Genomic DNA, 21,644 nt, shown 5'->3' on the forward strand with positions numbered 1-21,644 from the left:
ACCTTCATTTTGCTCTTGGAATCGTTCCTCTCTGAACGTACTACTATACTTTTATATATTAAAGCCACATTTGGTAGAATGGTGGAATTGATGATAATCTATATTTTGGCTGTGTGAAAGCACAGACTTATGAATTGAGTGTAAAATATCTTCTTGTCTTGTATTATTAGAGATATTAGATTCATTGGCCCAATGATTTATTGAATCATTGTGTGTGTGTGTGTATGTGTGTGCGCACACACTGTGTGCACACGTGCTGTGTGCATGCGTGTGTGTAATGCGTATGTGTGCATACATGTGTGCATGTGTGCATACGTGTGTGCATGTGTGCATGCGTGCGTGCATGCATATGTGTGTGCGCACACACTGTGCGCACGTGCTGTGTGCATGCGTGTGTGTAAATGGGGCATCAGTTTTATAATTGAACATCTACTGTCTTGTTTTTGTTTTTGTTTTTTGGTAATTTCTGGGATAAGAAGCTTTTATTGTCTTCAACAAAATCATAGGCTGATATCATGCAGGTCAACCTGTAAGACTGCCCTTTGATTTTAAGTTTTTGGCCATTTTTCCAGACCCAGGCTTTTATTTAGAATCTGGAAAGGAATGAGGAAGAAGCTTAAGTTACATGGTTTTTAGGAATCTCATCAAGATCACATCCTAAATCCTGGTCCAAAGTAGAACAAAATATTGCTTCAAATTTCTGTGATTCATTTTCTGTCTGTCTCTGTCTGTCTCTCTAGTTTTTATGTGTGTAGTAGGCTGTACCTAAATGTTAAAATGATGCAGGATTGCATCTCACTCTAGCAGAACAAACAGCTTAAAATTGAATTCTAGACATTACAGTTGATGAAAGTTCTTTGGTCATTACCACTGCCAGGGAGTTTTTACTGGTAGTCATTCTCGCTTAGGGTCTAACATCATGCATGGTACACACATTTCCTGGCAGTTCATGACATGCTTATACTATAACATAGGACATCAACACTGTTAACACTTGTTAGGCTTCTAAGAAAATTCAGGGTGAGGAACTTATTTATGTTTTCTTCTCTTGGAGTACATGCAGATGTTAACATTTTCTAGTGTGCTGGAAGTCTTTATAATAAAAAGAAGCATTATAAGTTACTACTTATTAAGTTAGTAATACTTCTTTCTTCCTTCCAATTCTTACCATGTCCTCACTTCACATTTGATAGAAGGATGGTTTAAGTTACTGTAATTCCATGGTCTGTTAGGTTCTTTTTGAGTGATATTCCCATATTATTGTCAACATGGTTAAAAGGTATAATTATTTAGGTTGAAGGGAAGTATATGTGGATGCCAAATTTGGCTCTACTGGAGAAATAGCTACATTTGTCTTTTCTATTGTACTTCATGTGGAAAGGACAATTTCAGGTACTGTGTGTGCTATCCTCTTCCTGGACATCATAAAGAATCCAACTAAAACAAAGTTTAAAACTATTTCAGATGTGCAAGTATATTGGAGCCAATATTTTATTTTAGAGATTTGTGTTATGTTTGACAAGTAACTCTTTATACTGCAATTCTGTGGCATTCAATTAAAGAAACACCATGAAAGTAAATTGCTGTGATGTCCTTTTTCTACTTAATTATGATATATATTTATTTACAGATTAGTCAGATTAATAATAGAAAGGAGATGTGTATAGGTCTGCAGTGCTTTTCTATTAAAATATTTTTTGTAATAAATTAGAGAAAAATATGGTTCCATTTTTTGACAGAATATTGTACACCAGATCAACAGATGCTCTACTGAACAAGTATCAACATTTGTTGCATTTACTCTGACATTTCCAGAAGAATTGGGATATTTCAAGAAGATCATAAAAAGTCTTAGTTCCTCATACACATGCTGTCGTGTGTGAGGGTTTTTCCCCCCAACATAAAATATGTTGTCTTTTGTGTTATTGAATAGTTAAAAAAATGAACTGTCGTAGATACTAAAACTGGGTATTCAACATACTATATTTGATTCAAATGTTCACAGAGTGTGATGCAAACAAATGTTCTCTCAACTTACATCCAGGATAGCTAAAATATTACTTTAACACATGTTAAAAGTAGAGCACTGTAACTATTTGGCTAGGTATAATTCCGGGCTGTCTAAGTTGAGTAATTTCCTCAGGCATTCCAACTTTGATCAACCACAGCAAGAACTTTTAGCATGTCTGTAAAGCAGCCAGTGCATCTGTAAATATGTCCTGAGGTAGAGAGAAAAGAGAAAGCCAAAAAAAGAAAGAATACTTTCTGTCATTAAGGAGCAGTTACAGAATGAAAATGGAAAGTTTTTTGTTTCCCTAGGAACTCTTTTTAGATCATTGAGCCTCTGATGTCTAAGTATGCCCTGTGGTTCTGTATTAATGAATGAAAGATACCTCATTTGGGCCTAGTAAAAAATGTATTTGGCTAACTCTGCTGCTGAAACTTATTGGTAAGAGTCCATTAATTCTTAAACTTTCCAGTCTTTATTAATGTAATGTTAAGTGGCTAAAAATCTAACGTAAACAATAGTATATATCAGTCAAGTGGGTCTTGCTTATTTTTAATTGGCTAGTACTTGGGTGAAATATGATCCGGTTTTAGAGAATAATTCTAAGAACAGGCAGCATCACTGCAGTAATAATCTCATATACCTTTCTTTTCAACACATGAATGAAAAAAGGTTTTCTGGGTTTTGTTTTCAGTGACCTGAAAATGAATTTGCAAATAACTACTGGTTTCTATATAGAAGCATTAACTAAGAATATTTATAATGGTAAATTGCCCTATGCTGTGTTGGGAGCTGCATGTTTCCCATATTTTTGGACACAACATGCTCCTATCACATTGATATCACTTGCCTGGACATCTTTCAAGGAGTTAACAACTACTTGCAAACTGGATATTAAATTGAATGTTTAGCTTCTTTCTAACCATGTTTTTTTATAGACCTGTGATAACAAATACATGACCTTTTAATTAGCTCCAGTTGTGAAAATTCTGCTTACAAGGTCAGTATCGTATCAGACATTAGGACAAATCCATAATCTTGTAATTTCCATGGGCAGACTTCTATTATTGTCCACATTCTTCAGTCAGCTAGTCAAAACAAGGTTAAAACAGTTAAATAAAATTTACTAGTAGTAGAGGCAGCTGGGTGGCTCAGTCGGTTAAACCTCTGGCTTCAGCTCAGGTCAAAATCTCATGGTTCATGGGTTCAAGCCCCACATCAGGCTCTGTGCTGACACCTGTTCAGAGCCTGGAGCCTGCTTTGGATTCAGTGTCTGCCTCTGTCTCTGCCCATCCTCCGCAGGTGCTCTCTCTCTCTCTCTCTCTCTCTCTCTCTGTCTCTTTCAAAAATAAAACATTACAAAATAAAAAAAATGACTGGTAGTAAAAAAGAAAGTTTTATTGTAGTTTTGCCATATTTTCATAGTTGTTTTTTTTTTTTTTTTGCCTAGAACTGGACAAGTCCGGCAGTATAATTGGTAGATTTATACCTTTTAAGCCCATCCCCTATATCCTGAAAGAGGTGTAGAGAAATGGTGAATGGGAAGATTGTGGAAGATGGGTAGGGGAAGGGCAAGGCCTGGGTAAACAAAAAATTGTGATTTTCATAGGCAGGGTACTTGAGCAGATTTCTGAGTAGGTTACCTTGTTATTGTTTCTCTGTTACCCAAGAATTTTTCTTCTTATAAATATTGTCCATCTGAATGCCATAATTTCTTAAAATTTAACGCTTGTTTAATTTCATGTGCTTATCGCTTTGATCTTGAAATCATTACAGTTCACGCTGAGATGAGAGCCAACTTTCTAAAACTCTGTGGGATCTGGTATCTAATTTATAGATAGATTATTGTTATCCTTTAGATAGATTATTGTTATTTTACCTGCTTTGCTCTTTGTCATTTTTTACGTTACCTGAATATTGAAGCCCCTCCCCCCCATGTAACTGTGTAAGTTGTGTGTGTATGTGTGTGTGTTTTGTTTTTTGAGTTTTTCTGCTTCAAACTACTAGCTCCAAAGAGAATATCAAGTTTTATCATTTTGATGATGGCAGTTCACTATTAAATAAAGTAGATGAAGTAGACTAATGGTGACCAACGTAGTCTTGAGAAGAATATTATGATTCATCTTTCTTCTTGTGGATTCTGGGTAGAAAGCTTATCTGACTTATTTGGAGAAACAAAGAAGTATTATAGATTCTAATTGTCATAATCAGAAGATATGTGGCATTTCTGACACTAACCTGGCTCTTCTTAGTAAAGTGTGTTGACACATGGTAGTTAGACTACAGTGCTTGTAGTGGCTTATTCTGTATGTATTCTTATTTAAGCAGCAAGAAGGTAGAATATTCAGTATTTTAAATATTCAACTAAGCATGAGAATGAAATCATGATTTGTTTGTACTGGCATTTGTATCAAAGAGATACTTTGCCTGAAATCTGTATTGTGTATTCAGTTTTCACTGAAGACTTAGCAAAGCTCAGATTTTACATCAGAAGTTTGATAGTTATTAACCATTAGGCCAGAGGTTGCAGAAGAGACAGTTCACAGATACGTGTTGATTGGCCACTAGACTAGTTCATAAAAGTTGGAATTTGTTGCCAACATTTAGAAATTAGGAGACCAAAAATATGTATTTCTAACTTCTCTTGAAAAAAATGATACCTGGCCAATGGAGCATGCATTCTCTCAGGCTTGCAGTCTGCCAGGGTGGAATGACAGCTGCCACGTTTAAGTGTAGGAGGCTTTGTAATTAAGACTGTATTTTCAGGTCAAGGTCAAGCTGAAGATAAGTCTTGGGCAGATACACCAACTTTTATCTTGTTGGAAAGGCCTAGAAAATGAATTGATAGCTTAACAGGGATTTCTACCAAATGTAAGAGTAACACTGGAATGAACTTTGATTTGATTTTTTGCAATTGGAATTGGACTGAAATATTAACTTATTATTTTTAAAATGAACTTCAAATCAAACTAAAGACTTTTCAAAAAATTTCCCATCAAAGCAGTTTGAACCAGAACCAAAGGACCTCACTCCAAAGAGTTTAGAGCTGGAGCTAAAGCAGATCAAAATACTGTATGGCCCAACTAAGCTTGAACTAAATTGTTCCTTTATTTACTTCTTGTCTCAGGAGTAAAATATTATTTTCAGTGTTATGGTGAGGAATGTACCAGAAATGACCATAAGTGCAAGCATATTGCACTGATTTCCAAACTTTGTCTTGCTAACCTCTTAAAGGATATTTAGCTTCCAACATCATTTGTCTTGATTCCACTACTCCTTAATGGAAAACATACTTAGAAAAGTCATTGATTTGCACATAATATTTGTGGCTGCATCTGTGATGATTACCCTGAAAGCTTTGTATGTTGTTTTCAGTAATTCTCTCATTTTATTAATCTTTTTCCAATTCACCTAATTTTTCTGCAGTAAAAGTTGAATCTTGGCTCCCAAAGTGGTTAGTTTTTATAGCCTCTCTTAGCTCGTTTGTGCTTCCTTGCTTGCCACCTCTTCCAGCTTTTGCTGGTTAATGCATGGAAAAGCCTCCTTTATTTAGATGAGGTTCACAGAGAAAGTGAAGTTAAGCACATTTTGGAATTCATTTAGGTTGGAGTTTCTCAAGGTGTGGGTTGTGGCCCACTTGGATTATAATCACTCGAGGTAGCTTTTTCAAAAAAATGCGCATTCCCTATCTGCACCTCAGATGACCTAAAACAGAATCTTTGGGGACAGGAATCTGGAAATTTTAGTTTTCTGATTCTTTTTAAAGAACTTTTTATTTTGAGATAATTGTAGGTTTACATGTTGTTGTTAAAAAACAATACAGAGAGGGGCACCTGGGTGGCTCAGTCAGTTAAGTGTCTGACTCGATTTTGGCTTATGTCGTGATCTTGCAGTTCGTGGGTTCAAGGCCTACATTGGGCTCTATGCTGACAAATCTGAGCCTGCTTGGGATTCTCTCTTTCTCCCTCTCTCTCTGCTCCTCCTGCACGCTCTTGCTCTCTCTCTGTCTCTCTCTCTCTCTCTCTAAAAAATAAATAAATAAACTTAAAAAAATACAGAAAGGTTCCTTGGATCTTTTACCCCACAATGGTAACAGTTAAAAAAAATTGCAGTTATTCTTTTATTTTCAAAATTATACATTATAGTTTCAAAACTTTTTAATGAAGCGTAGTGTACACATGGAAGAATATACACATTTATTGTAAGGGACAGCTTCTTGCATTTTTTAGAGTGAACATAGCCCCATGGAACCAACACTCAGATAAGGAAACAGAAGATTTTCAGCCCTCCAGAAAGCCACGTATGCCCTCTTCTAGTCACTCCAGGGTAAAGTCTGTCCTGAAATAGAATCATGTTCTATATAAGTCTCTTGTGTCTGCTTTTTTTTTTTGGTTGTTAATTGAGGTGAAGTTCATATAACACAAAATTATTCATTTTGAAGTAATTCAGTGGCATTGAAAGATTCATAATATTGTGCTACTACCCCCACTTTGTCTTACTCCTGAAACATTTTTATCTCCCCAAAGGAAACTGTGTACCCATTAAGCAGTTGCTTTCCATTCCCTCCTTCTGTAACCCCATGGCAACCACCAATCTGCTTTCTGCTTTTATGGATTTACCTATACTGAATATTTCATATAAGTGGAATCATACAATATGTGAACTTTTGTGTCTGACTTTCATGTAACAATGTTTTTAAGGTTCATTCACATTGTAGCATATATCAGTACTTCATTCTTTTTTGTAGAGTATAATTCAACATTGTTCATGTATTCATAATTTATTTATCCCTTCATCTATTGATAGATCTAAGTTGTTTCTACTTTTTCCCAATTGTGAAAAGTGTTGCTGTGAACCTTACTGTTACAAGCATTTGTTTGAGTACCAACTTACTAGATCCTACTAACTCTGTTTAACTTTGTGGAGCCATCAAACTGTTTCAACAGCAGCGAACCATTTTATATTACCAATTGCAGTGTATCAGGGTTACAATTTCTCTACATTCTTGCCAGCACTTGCTATTTTTTGTCTTTGTGATTATGGCCATTGTGGTTATGATTTTTATTTGTCCAATAATTTTACTGATGTTGAACATCTTTTCATGTGCCTGTTGACCTTTTGTGTATCTTCTTCAGAGAAATGCTACCGAAGTATACAAGTCCTTGGCCATTTTTTAATTGGGTCATGTTTTGGTTACAATTGAAAGTTGTTGGATTTCTTAATATGTTCTAGATAATATACTACTATTTCAGGTCTGAAATTATGTCAAAATAAACACTTGAAAGGAAAAATTAATTGTAACTACCCCATAGTTTTCTTATCTCCCCACTATAGCCCTCTGACCATGCTCTATCTCCTCTCCTGTTTCATTTTTCTCCATCATATTTACTGCTATCTAATATGCCATCTAATTTAGTTTCTTATTGTCTGTCTCTCTTAGCTAGAATGGAGGCTCCATGTGGGCAGGGATATTTTTCTATTTAGTTGTTTCTGTATGGTTTACATTATCGATTTACAAACTGTGGCCTGAAAGTGAAATCTGGACTGCTGCCTGGTTTTGAACAGCCTGCAAGCTAAATATGGTTTTTACTTTTTTAAATGGTTGGAAAAAAAGAGGCCAAAAGAAGAAGAATATTTCATGACACCAGAAAATATTGTGAAACTTAAATTTCAGTGTTTATAAATGAAGTTTATTGGAACAAAGCTACACTTACTTGTTTTTGTATTTTCTCTGGCAACTTTCATGCTACCGAGGCAGAGTTGAGTAGTTGTAGAATTGCCTGTGTGGCCCACAAAGCCTGAACTGTGTAATATAGCTGGCTTTTTACAGAAAAGATTCGCCTGGCACATAGATGTCCAATAAATATTGGTTGAAAAAGTGAAACTTAACCTATACTTCCACAGAGGAGTCTAAATTGGAAGTCTTTCAGTAATCCAGTTCTTGAGAGTTTAAGCTTCATTAGCTACTAACCAAACATACAAACAAAATATCCCCAAGTGATTTCTTGGTAAATACATTTTCATTGGTCTCTAGTCATCCTGCACATAATGATGATTGATGATAAAATCCTAGGGAATTTATAATTTTTAGGATAGTCTCAGGTAGGCTAGGTATACACAGGTTTTATCAGTGTTAGTTTGAAAAAGGCTATCACAACATGCAGTACACTCCAGTACATCCTGTTTTCATTACTCTAAATAAAGATTCAACAAGTAATTTGTTTCAGAAGCTGTTTATTTTTCTCTTTCTCATCAGCTTTAGATTAATAAAGCTAACCTGCATGTTAATGAAGGCAGTGATTAAAATAATTTTGATAGCGTACTTAATGTGAATAAGAGACCATATTATCACATAATTTTATTCTTTATTTTATTCATCTAATGATGTATTTGTTGATTTGTAGTTGAATAACAGGGTATGAATACGAACATACGAGTAATTTCCTGTAAATGTCTAACTTCTTAAAGGAAGATTAGAAATTGGACAAACATAAATCATTTTATATAAAAATGGTATTATAATGTGCCACTCTAGTTTTTATACAGCATTTGAAAGCTAAATTGTTTGCATCTGTAAGAGCTGATAATAGAGGTCTCATAATAGATCCCCAGAGATACAGTATACCCTATAGCCTTGCAAACAGTTCTTATTTTATTTTATGCTTTCAGCAAAGGATGTTAAATGGGTAACACAGGTTGTGGTTTATAGTGAAAGAGTAATGCTTTGCAGATCTTTGCCTTGGTTCAGTGTTTCCAAATTTCATTTATAGGAAAGGGTTTACGTGTCATGATGGGGTTGTAGCTCCTGACTTGCATTTTTGGCCTTCTTGCTCTCTTTGCTGGGTTATGCAAATAAGAGGGATCTTATTTTATAAGACGTCTCCTCTGAAAGTTAAAAAACTTAAAAAATATTTTGCTTTTGGGGGGTGTGGGTGGCTCAGTCGGTTAAATGCCTGACACTTGATATCAGCTCAGGTTGTAATCTCACCATTGTGGAATTGAGCCCCACATTGGGCTCTCTGCTGATAGCATGGAGGCTGCTTGGGATTTTGTCTCCTTTGCTCTCTCTGCCCCTCCCCCACTCTTTAACTCTCGAAGAAACTTGAAAAAAATATTTTGCTTTTAAAATTTCATCTTTTAGAAGCTGAAAATGTTATTGCTTGAATTTATTTCATTTCTCTTGTTTCAGTTGTGAAAAGGTTGAATTCTTTTTTTTGTTTTTAAGTTTGCTTATTTGTTTTGAGAGATAGGGTGTGTGTGGTCATGGGACCGGGAGAGGGAGAGAGAGAATCCCATGCAGTCTCAGCACAATCAGTGCACAGAGCCTGATGTGGGACTTGAACTCATGAAACTTTGTGAGATCATGACCTGAGCCAAAATCAAGAGTAGGACATTTAACGGACTGAGCCACCCAGGCACCCCGAAAAGATTGAATTCTTAATACTCATTACATTTTTCTAGTATTTCTCTATAAGAGCAAGAATCAATAAGTATCAGCTCAAGGGGTTATAATAGTTCACAATTATTCTATTTATATGTGGTTGTAATTAACTGCATTCATTCTGCAAATATTTATCAAATAGCTACTAAGTGCCAAGCATTACGTTAGACATCAGAATACAACACCTAAAAACATAAAATACTGTACTTATCGAGCTTAACAGTCTATGAAAAGAATTAGACAAACAAAAAGTACATATAGTGTCAAGTAGTAAAAAGTACCATAAAAAAGAATAAGATAGTAAGAAAAAAAATGGTTGGGGAAGTTGGTGAAATTCTAATAACTCAGTAGGCAGGGTGCCCACTGATGACATTTGAGTAGAGACCTGAACCAAATGGAGGAGAAAGCCATGCAAAGATGTTGGGGAAGGGAGTTTTTGGTTAGAAAAGTATCCCATTATCCCTTCTTATTCCACCTACTCTTAATAACACTTTATCTCCATGGAACATCAGCTATTTATATATATGTATATGTGTATGTTTCTGCACACACACACACAGTCTTTATTAATTGGCTTTTTCTCCTGCTAGAGTCACTTACTAAGTTCAGTATTTTAAAGGAACAAATGAACAAATGTAAAAACCCTGAGATGGGAAGGTTCTCTGTGTGCTCATGGGATTATAAGGAAGCCAATGTGCCTTATAAATAGTATGTGTGAGGGAGAGAGGGGCTAGATTATGTAGGGCCTTGTACACCTTGGAAATTAAGACTTTAGATTTTATTCTGAGTATTATGGGAAACCATTATAGGTTTTTGAACATGAAAGTAACAAGGTCCAACAAATTTTACAATAATTGCTTGCTACTGATTCAGTATAATGATTTCTAGTTGAACAAACTGATTCAGGTTAGAAAATCAACAAAAAATGACCATTTAAAAAACTCATGTATATTTTTTATAAAGGGAAAATTAGTATGTAGGGTGATCAGTTTATATCATATGAGAGGTATACTTTTTTGTCAGTTTTATTGAAGTATAATTTATATACAGTTCACCAATTTTAAAATTCATCAATTTTAAGTGTACGGTTTGATTTTATGCCAAATATATACAACCATGTAATCACCACTGCAATTATATATAACATTTCCATTACCTCCAAAATTCTATTTTTTTTTTACGTTTGTTTATTTTGAGAGATTGTGAGGGAAAGAGGGAGAAAGAGAATACCAAGCAGGTTCCACACCACCAGCATAGAGCCTGTTGTGGGGCCCGATCCCATTAACATTGAGATCATGACCTGAGCCTAAATCCAGAGTTGGATTCTCAACCAACTGAGCCACCCAGGCACCCTCAAAATCCCCTTTTAATGCCTATTTGCTTATCCTCTCCTTTCATTGGCCTCTGCTAACCATGATCTGTTTTTTATCATTTCACCTTTTCTAGAGTTTGAATTAAATACAGTCATATTATATGTGGCCTTTTGTGAATGGCTTCTTTCACTTAGCATGATGTTCCTGAGATTCCTTCATCAGAAGGAGGCTCCAGGCTCTGAGATGTCAGCACAGAGCCTGATGTGGGGCTTGAACTCACGAGCTGTGAGGTCATGACCTGAGCCAAAGTCGATGCTTAGCTGGCTGAGCCACTCAGGCACCCTGATATTGTCTGTCTTCTTAATTTTAGCCATTTTATTTTTTAATTTTATTTTACTTTTTAAAAATTTTATAGAGGTTATGTAGTGGTATCTCATGGTTTTAACTTGGATTTCTCTAATGACTAATGATGTTAATATCACTAATAATTTTCATTATTTTCATGTTATTTGCAATCTGTACATAAAATTGTTTGCCTATTAACATTTTTGGATGGTTTGTCTTACTGAGTTGCATGGATTTTTTTATAATCTGGATACAAGTCCTTTACCTTTATGTTTTGTAGGATTTTCTCCCAAGCTTTGGGTTGATTTTTTAAAGAAACTTAATTTTAGAAAGGTTTTAGATTTACAGAAAAATTCAGAAGGCAGTACAGAGAATTTCCATATATCCAACATTTATTTCTTCTATTAATAGCATCTGCGTTACTATGGTGTATTTTTCACAACTAATGAACCTATATTGACACATTATTGTTGTTAACTAAAGTCTGTATTTCAGATGTTTAAAAATTTTTACCTACTGTAAGCATTTTTCTGTTACAAAGATTATTTTATTTTTCATCTTGGAAGTTCAGTTTCTTTTCTTTTCTTTTTTTTTAATAGTTTATTCTTGAGACAGAGAGAGACAGAGCATGAGTGAGTGGGGGCAGAGAGAGAGGGAGACACAGAAACCAAGGCAGGCTCCAATCTCTGAGCTGTCAGCACAGAGCCCAGTGCAGCACTCGAACCCACGAATCGTGAGATCTGACCTGAGCCGAAGTCGGACGCTTAACCGATTGAGCCATCCAGGCGCCCCCAATTTATTTTCTTTATAGCTTTCTTTTCTTTCTTTTTTTACCCTCATGTTTTTCTATACCTACTTGAACATACAGAGTATGTTTATCAGAGCTATTTTAACATTGTTAGCTACCATTGGAATTGTTTGCTAATTCTATCATCTGTGTCATTTCTGAGTCTCTCTTCATTATTTGATACTTTCTTCTGGTTATGAACCATGGTTTTCTGCTTATTTATATGTGTAGTCATCTTTGGTTTTATACTAAACATTGTGAATTTTGTATCTTTGGGAGACAGCTATTGTAGAACTTTTTGGGAGGATAGTTGTTCATTTAAATAATTTTGATTTTTTTGAGAATTTGCTTTAAAACTTTGTTAGTGCAGGTCTAGAATAACCTTTCTAAGACTAATCTGGTCTAATTTTGAGGCATTACCTTCTGAGACTTTCCCTGATAGCCTCATGCTGGCTGATGGGAACACGACCTATTCTTGCTTCTGTGTGAGTTTCAGAAATTGTTCAGCTTACTGTTTTCCAGAGCTTTTTTCTTTGGCCTTGGTAGTTTCTTAACAAATATATGCAGACTAATAGTTATTTAAAGACCCTAGATTTCTAGACCTCTCTCTTTGTAGCTCTTTCCTCTTAGTACCCTGTACTGCATATTCTAACCTTTCTGGTCTGTTTGCATTCATAACTTTGTCTCCTCACTCTGGAAGAACATTGGCTCTCTTTAGGATTTCTCTTCCCTGTGCTATAGCCTGGAAAATATTTCTGGGAATTAAGTTGAGGCGTCTGATTTCTCTTCTTTCAGGATCACAGTCCTGTGCTGGCTATTGGTTGAAGTCCATTTGCTAAATATTTTGCCTGATTTTTCTAGTTAGGAAGATCAATATAATCCCTATTATGGCTTTGTAATAAGAAGCAGAAGTTCAGTGGACATACTTTTGAAGTTATAAATATATTTTGAAGTAGGAGAAACATTTCTGAAAAACCTCCTTCTAAGATATCCTTTAATTTTTTTTTTACTTTTTCTTATGTATTTTTAAAATGTCAAATTTAAATCATCATGCAGTAGTCATTTTCAGAATAACTCTGTGTTGCGATGAGCACGGGTGTTATATGTAAGTGATAATCACTGAATTCTACTCCTGAATCCAAGAGGTTAACTACCATGAATTAAAAAAAAATAGTTTATTCAGTTTGTGATTTCTAATTGGTTTATTATGTTAAAAAACTTTGCAGAGTTGATTAGCTGATATATTCCATTTCAAAGATTGTTGAGATAGTATATACACTGGTGCGATCTTATGTGTGGGAGTTACTTGGGAATTACTGCAAATAGGTAGATGCTTTACATTTTCCTCACATTTCAGTTCCTTTCCCATACTTTGAAGATATACATGACTAGGCAAAGGAGATTATATGAAGTAAAACCAAACCAAACCAAACCTTTGTAATGTGGTAATTTATTTGCTTATAATCTCTTTGTTTTGTTCTCAAAGTATGAAATAATCCAGGGCAAGAATTCAGTCTTCATCTGTTTTAAACCATAATCTTTCTTTGGTTTTGTTCTCTTTCCCAAGATTTAATTATGAACTGATTTATCTAGAAATATTAAGTTGGAAAGCTTTATTCAGAAGCATGATGCCTAATTATGTATACTTTTTCCTCCATCTTATAAGATGCCTTTTCTTATCCATGGTTTAATTTCTTTCTCAAGTTTCAAAGTTCTGCTCCCCCTCCCCACTTTTTTCTGTTCCCACTACTATGATTTCCATGTCAAGCAGTTAGTATTTAAAGCCTATGTTGTAAAATAGCCCTTAGTTTGGTCTCTCTGATTTCAGTTTCCTCCCCTTCCTTTTCATACAACATGTGAATGTCAGTTTGTTTCCTTGACCAATTTACTAACCTTGACTTTCTCTTTTACAGAAAGCTTGATTGGCTTCTCAGGGTTTTTCAGTCAGGTTCAGATTCTGATGAGTAGCATAGCTCAGTCTTCATATTTGGCTCCAGTAAACCCTTTTTGCTGAATGTTTCTTCTGTGGCTCTGACACTTTCCCATTGGTTACATGTTGCTCATATCATTTTTACCAACTGGAATTTTCTAGCTTTCTGGCTAGTTTTTACTTTTCTTTAATGTCCTTCAGGAAGCCTGCTGTTAAGTACTCTGTCTCATAGTAGGCCATTTCCTTTTGCGTGCTCAAAGCATTTATTATCTATTTACTCATATCTATTTAATTTTGTAAGCTTTTTGTTATTTTCCATCCTGTGATCTTATTTTTAAAATTCTGTGGACAATTAGGTTATCTAACTGCATTAGGACAAAAGCCCTATTCTCCAATCACTGTCTAATCTGAGACCATAAACATTTGCCCCAGTGTTTTCTTTGAATGGTTTTATAGTTCGTTTAGGTCTTGGTTCCACTTGGAGTTAAGTTTTGTATGTGGTGTGAGATAGCATCGAAATTTCTTCTCTGGAATTGAATATCCAGTTGTCCCAGCTTCACTTGTAGAAAACACTATCTTTTATTTACTGCATTATTCTGGCATCTTTGTTGAATTGACCATAAATGTGAGGAGGCTTCTGTCAATCCTATTGCATTGATCTATATATCTGTCCTTAGCTATATGCCTATATCACGTCATCTTTTTGTTTTGTTTTGTTTTTTAAGTAGGCTCCATGTCCAATGTGGGGCTCAAACTCATGACCCCAAGATGGAGAGTCACATGCTCCACTGACTGTGTTAGCCAGGCACCTCTATATTAACACTGTCTTGATTGCTGTATTTGTGTAGTAAGTAAAAAACAAAAAACAAAAAACAAAACCTAGAACTGTGAGCCCTCCAATTTTGTTTTTTCTTTCAAAGTGTTTTTGGTGGTTCTGAGTCCCTTGCAGTTCCATGTGAATTTTAGGATTAGTTTGTCAATTTCTGCCCAAAAAAAGGCAGCTAGGATTTGATAGGGGAATGTGTTGAAGCATATCAATTTTGAAGAATATTCCTATCTTAAAGCCATTAAGCCTTCTGATCTATGAACATGGCTGTCCTTCCATTTATTTAGGTCTTCTTTAATTTTTTCTCAACATGTTTTGTAGTTTTCAGTATATAAGTCTTATCTGTTGAACTTATTCCTAAGTATTTTATTCTTTTTGATGTTATTGTAAGTGGAATTGTTTTCTGAATTTCATCTTCATATGGTGCATTGCTAATGTGTAGAAATACAATTGATTTTTGTGCATTAATATTGTATCTTAAAACCCACTTGAACTTATCAGTTCTAATAGTTTTTAGTGGAGTCCTTAGGGCTTTTCGTATACAAGATCATGTTATCTTCAACTAAGAGATAATTTTACTTTTTCTTTTCCAATCTAGATGCTCATTATTTCTTTTTCTTACTTAATTGTTTTGTCCAGAATATCCAGTGTAATGTTAAATAGAATTGGCAAGAGTGAACTTTGCTGTATTATTCCTGATCTTAAGGGAATACAAGTAATTTATTTTTTGTTAGAAAATTCAAATGATATAAATAAAATTTTTCATTGATCTTCTAAATCTTTCCTTCTCATCCCTCTCTCCTTTGGGGGCTTAACCAGTAAAATACAGTGCATTTATCTATATATTTTTTCTTTTTATTTTATTATTTTTTTATTATAGCTTATTGTCAGGTTGGTTCCCATATAACTTTTTTTTATAGTTTATTGTCAGGTTGGTTTTCATGTAACTTTTTTCCTTTTATTTTTAATTACAGTTTATTATCTCATTCATCTATATTTTTATGTAATAAAACCATAGTTTTGTACATACGTTTTTTAAAAAAATATTTAGTTTTCACTTAGCTCTGGACTTTTTGTAGATGCCCTTTATCATGTTAAAGGAGTTCCATTCTATTTCTAGTTGAGTACTTTTCTCATGAAAGTGTGTTGGATTTGGTCAAATGCTTTTTCTATGTTGGTATGATCCTGTTTATTTTCCTTTATTTTCTTTTTTATTTTATTAACATGGTGCATCACATTAAGTTTCACATTAAACCAAATTTGCTCTCCTGGGATCCATCTTATTCATGGTGTATCAGACTGTTTTATGTTTTGCTGCATTTGGTTTGCTCTATTTTCTTGAGGATATTGTGTCTATATTCTCAAGATATATTCACCTGTAGTTTTCTTTCCTCATGATGTCTTTGTCTTGTTTTGGAATCAGGGTAGTACTGGTAGTAGTGATTTTGTACACTGAGTTGGGAAGTATTCTTTCCCTTTCTAGTTTTTGGAACAGTTTATAAAGGACTGACATTAAATCTTCTTTAAGAATAATGGTATTTTTGGGGAACCTGGGTGGCTCAGTCGGTTAAGTGTCCGACTTCAGCTTGGGTCATGATCCCACGGTTCGCGGCTTCGAGCCCCGCATTGGGCTCTGTGCTGACAGCTAGCTCAGAGCCTGGAGCCTGCTTCAGATTCTGTGTCTCCCGCTCTCTGACCCTCCCCTGCTCACGCTGTCTCTATCTCTCTCTTAAAAATAAACAACCCATTAAAAAAAAAAGAATAATGGTATTTTTGGGGCATCTAGCTGCCTCAGTCGGAGGATCTACATCACAGGATCATGAGTTTGAGCCCCATATTGGGTGTAGAGATTACTTAAAAAAATAAAAAATGAAAAAAAGACTAATGATATTTTAATTTGTGTTTTTATCTCTTAGGATTCTCCTTTTACAAATGCAGGAATGGGATCTAATCTAAATCTTTTGGGTGAAATTGAGTGTGATGCCAGCATAATGGATGGAAAATCCTTAAATTTTGGAGCTGTTGGAGCGCTGAGTGGTATGTGGACACTGTAACACATTATCTCTATTCTTTAAAGAACTATGAATATTAAGATTTGATGTCTCCTAAAGACTTAGTCAATCCAGTGTTTTCTACCATTCTTGCTCAGAATAGTGTTGAAAATAAATTGTCTTCTTTTACTGAATTTAAAACATGAAATCTTGGGGCGCCTGGGTGGTTCAGTTGGGTAAGCATCTGACTTCGGCTCAGGTCATTATCTCACAGTTCATGGGTTCAAGCCCCACGTCAGGCTCTGTGCTGACAGCTAGCTCAGATCCTCAAGCCTGCTTCAGATTCTGTATCTCTCTCTCTCTCTCTGACCCTCCCCTGCTCCCGCTGTCTCTCTTTCTCTCTCAGAAGTAAATAAAACATTAAAAAATAAATAAAACATGAGATCTTAGCCATGAATAGTTTTAAAGAAAACACTGAAACAGCTTATATTCAAGGTTTTTTTTAGAGTTTGATTATTCTCCTTCATCCCCTTGAGATTATAGATATTTAACATGTTAGCATGTTCTATTATTTTTATAATTACTTGAAATACACAATACATATTTTTTATTAGAAAATTCAAATGATGTAATAAAATTTACCATTGACCTTCCAAATCTTTCCTTCTCATCCCTCTCCTTGGGGGGTTTTAACCAGTAAAATACAGTACATAAAATGAATATAAAATAAAATACAGTATACAAAATAAATATAAAATAAAATAACCAGTAAAATGTCTATATTTTTATGTAAAAAAATCATAGTTTTGCACATGTGTTTTTTAAAATATAGACATCTTCAAATAAGATGTCTGAGATTTTTCCCACAGAAGTGCATATAAGATATATCTAATATTTTACAGTTCTTTTATTAAAGCAAATTATTTTTCCTTCCCTTCTGTTAAGTTTCTCAGATTCCACATATGGGTGAAATCATATGATATCTGTCTTTCTCTGACTTACTTCACTTAGCATAATACCCTCTAGTTCCACCTGCATTGTTGCAATAACAAGATTTCATTCTTTTTCATCACTGAGTAGTATTCCATTGTGTGTATATACCACATCTTTTTAATCCATTCATCAGTTGATGGGCATTTGAATTCTTTCCATGATTTGGCTATTGTTGTTATTGCTGCTATAGCAGGATTCTTGTACAGAGAGTCTTGACACCGAGGCTTTTCTTTCCAGGAAGCAACTTTATCCTTGCCGGCATGGCTCAGTTGAGTTCGTACACAAAGAACTGAGCCCTGAGCACCATTTTTAATATATTTTCTACTTCTTTGTTCCCCACATATGGTAACACACAAACATTCAGTCTGATTAAGTGGTCTTATGTTACAAGGTCATGAGGGATGTCATGTACACATATAGCCAGCTTGCCTTGGGGTTTTTTTTTTTTCCATTTCTTAAGGAAACATTGGGGTGCATGTGCCTCTTCAAATCAGCATTTTTGTATCCTTTGGATAAATTTCTAATAGTGGAATTTCGTGGTCATAGGGCAGTTCTATTTTTAATTTTTTGAGTAACTTCCACACTGTTTTCCAGGGTGGCTGTACCAGTTTGCATTCCCACCAATAGTGCAAGAGAGTTTCTCTTTTTCCACGTCCTTGCCAACATTTGTTGTTTCCTGAGTTGTTACTTTTAGCCACTCTGACTGATGTGAGGTGGTATCTCAGTGTGGTTTTGATTTGTATTTCCTTGATAATGAGCGGTGTTGAGCATCTTTTCTTGTGTCTGCCGTCTGGACATCTTTGGAAAAATGTCTATTCATGTCTTCTGCTCATTCCTTCACTGGATTATTTGTTTTTTGGGTGTTGAGTTTGGTAAATTCTTTATAGATTTTTGATAGTAACCCTTTATTTGATATGTAATTTGCAAATACCTTCTCCTTCTGTTGGCTTCCTTTTAGTTTTGTTGATTGTTTCCTTTGCTTTAGCTGCATGAATTTTTAAATGTATATAACCATGTAAACCATTACCTAGATCAAGATGTAAAACACTTCCACGTCACAATACAGAACATTTCTATAATCCCAGAGGGGTTCTTTATGTTTCCTAGTCCATACCTCGTATATTCTGCTCCTACTTTCCCTTCTCATCCTTTTCTCTCCTAATTCTAAGTATAGAAAACCTCTAGATTAATTCGGCTGTTCTTAAAATTTGTATGAATGAATCATACACCTTTGTGTCTGTTTTTTGTTTTTTGTTTTTTTTCCTTAACACTATGCCTGTGAGATTAACCCATGTTTTGTGTCATAGTAATTTTTTCTTTTTATTACTTAGTAGTATTTTATTGTGTGAATGTTTAATAACTTATTTATTCTCCTTTCCATGATTATTTGAACAGTTTCTAGTTTTTGACATAAGAATAAAGCTCCAATGAATATTCTTGTACATGCCTTTTGATAGACATGTGTACATCATTCTTTTGGGTATTAACCTAAGATTTGGAATGAATAAGCTTAGATACATAATATACTTTGCTTTAATAAATACTGTTAAGACAGTTTTCAAAAGTAGTTTTTAAAGTGTATACTCCTACCAGCAGTGTATGAGCATTTTGGTTACTCTACATCCAGGTCAACATTTAATGTTGCTGTTCTTTTTAAAATTCATCTGTTTTGATATCTGTGTAGTGACATTATTGTTTTGATTTGAGTGTCCTTGGTGACTTAACGATACCTGAGAACCTTTTAATATACTTACTGGCCATTTAGATATTCTTGTTGTACAGTGTGTGTTCAAAAGTCTTTTGCATATTTTGTATTGGATTATCTTTTTTTATTGATTTCAAGTGTTTTATATATTTTAGATACAGATCTTTTGTCTGATACCTGTATTATGAATATCTCTTCCCAGTCTATGGATCACCTTTTCACTCTTTAAATGCTATTGTTTGATGAACTGAAGTTCTTAATTCTAATGTTTAAGTTACTAACCTTTTATTTTATGGTTACATTTTTTGGTATTTTATTTAAGAAATATTTGCCTACCCAAAGTTTTGAAGATCATCCCATATATATATATATTAAAGTAAGCTCTACATCCAAAACATCTCCAAAGTTTTGAAGATCATCTCTCTCTCTCTCTATTTTTTTTTTTTTATAGTAAGCTCTACATCCAAATGTGGTACTTGAACTCATGACTCCAGATCAAGAGTCACCTGCTTTATGCACTGAGCCTGCTAGGCATCCTCAGTAGTCCTGTTGTTTTTTTACTCTTCACATTTAGCTGTCTTATCAAGCTCAGATTAATTTTAGGGTACATGAGATAGGAGCTGACGTTAATTTTTTTCCTCTAATGGATATCCAACTGGTTCATTGCCATTGTCAATAGAAAGGACAATGCTTTCCTCACATAGCTGTGTTGGCCAATCAGGTAACTGACTGTGCATGCAATGGCTTGTTTCTGTACCCTTGATCTATTCCATTGTTCTATTTATTGCCAGTGCCATACTGTCTGGATTACTGTAGCTTTATATTCTTTATATCTGGTAATATTTTTATATATTCTTTATATCTGGTAGTATGAGACTTCTAACTTCCTTTTCTTCTTAAAGACTATATTGGCTATTCTAGGTCTTTGTCCATTTTCATAAAAATTTTAAATCAACTTGTCAATGTCCATAATAAAACCCTGCTGGGATTTTTATTGGTATTGCATTGAAAGTATGGAACCATTTGTGGAAAACTGATGTCTTAACAATATGAGTATTCTATCCTACAAACATATCATATGTATTTTTATATAAATATTACTCATTTTTTTCTCAGCAATGTTTTATGGTTTTCAGTATAAATACCATGTATGTATTTTATTAGATTTATTCTAGATACTTAGTTTTTTGATGCTATTATAAAGTATATATATTTAAAATATTAATATCTAATTGTTTTATTGTATTTAGATATACAATGGAGTTTTATATATTGGCTTTGAATTCACTGGCCTTGATAAATTCACTTATTAGTTGAAAAGGTTTTAAAAAATAAGTTCCTATGCAACTTTATATGCATAATTACCTATACGGCTCATACAATTTTGCTTTTTTCTTTCCAATGTATAAATTTTTAATTTTTTTCTTTTAAAAAATTTTAAATTTTTTAAATTTAAAGATGTCTTTCTTGGCTGTGACATCCTGTGCAATGTTGAATATAAGTGGTGATAATATACATCCTTGCTTTATTCCTGATCTTAGGGGGAGAGCATTAAATATTTCACCATTCTGTGTGCTCTGCTAGCTTTTGTATTGTTACAGATGCTCTTTATCGAATTGAGGAAGTTCCTTTTCAATCTGAGTTTGCTGATAGTTTTTATTATAAATGGACATTGAAAATGATCATTAACTGCTTTTCTTTATCTGTTAAGATGAAGGTTTTTCTATTTTATTTTGTTAAATATGATGAAATTTGTGATTGATTTTTTTGAATATTCCCTTTGTAGCATAAAATCTTCTTGGTCATGTTTTTATCTTTTTATATTCTGCTGGATTCAAGTTGCTGATGTTTAGGATTTTGACATCTATGTTCATGTATATATAAAGATTGGCTTTAATTTTCCTTTCTTATATTATTTTCAGGTTTCAGAATCATGTTGTGGCTGCACTCATAAAATGAATTGAGGATTTTTTTCCCTCCCTTTGATAAAATTTGTGTATGATTGGAATGATTTCTTCTGAGAATTCATTAGTTATTGTAAATTAGTGGGGTTTTCTTTGTGGGAAGTTTTAAAAAATGGGATTCAATTTCTTTAAAAGTTATAAAGGAACTTTATAACTAGTGTGTGTTTTCAAGGAGTTTGTCCTTTTCATATGAGTTGTCAAATGTACTTGCCTAAAGACTTTTTATTAGTTTTCTTTTTGATTTCTAGTTTAATTTCATTGTGGCCAGAGAACATCCTCCATATGATTCCAGTCCCTTGAAACATTTTGAGACTTCCTTTACGGTCCAGTTTATGGTGTAT

The 21,644-nt window shown here is 34.2% G+C and overlaps 1 protein-coding gene across 6 annotated transcripts in view; it reads left to right on the forward strand.

The window, feature by feature from the left end:
- Positions 1-21,644, forward strand: part of TASP1 (taspase 1) — a 273,452-nt gene that overhangs the window by 22,418 nt on the left and 229,390 nt on the right. For all 6 annotated transcript variants that reach the window (XR_013338382.1, XM_077777537.1, XM_077777538.1 and 3 more), the window contains one exon: positions 16,567-16,687. Coding sequence is in view for 5 of the 6 variants with exons in the window: in XM_077777537.1 (XP_077633663.1) it covers positions 16,567-16,687 (121 nt within the window). In the remaining variant the exon portion in view is untranslated. The remainder of the gene's footprint in view (positions 1-16,566; positions 16,688-21,644) is intronic.

This window comes from Crocuta crocuta, unplaced genomic scaffold (genome assembly GCF_008692635.1).
Source record: "Crocuta crocuta isolate KB4526 unplaced genomic scaffold, BGI_CrCroc_1.0 scaffold187, whole genome shotgun sequence".
NCBI lineage: Eukaryota > Metazoa > Chordata > Mammalia > Carnivora > Hyaenidae > Crocuta > Crocuta crocuta.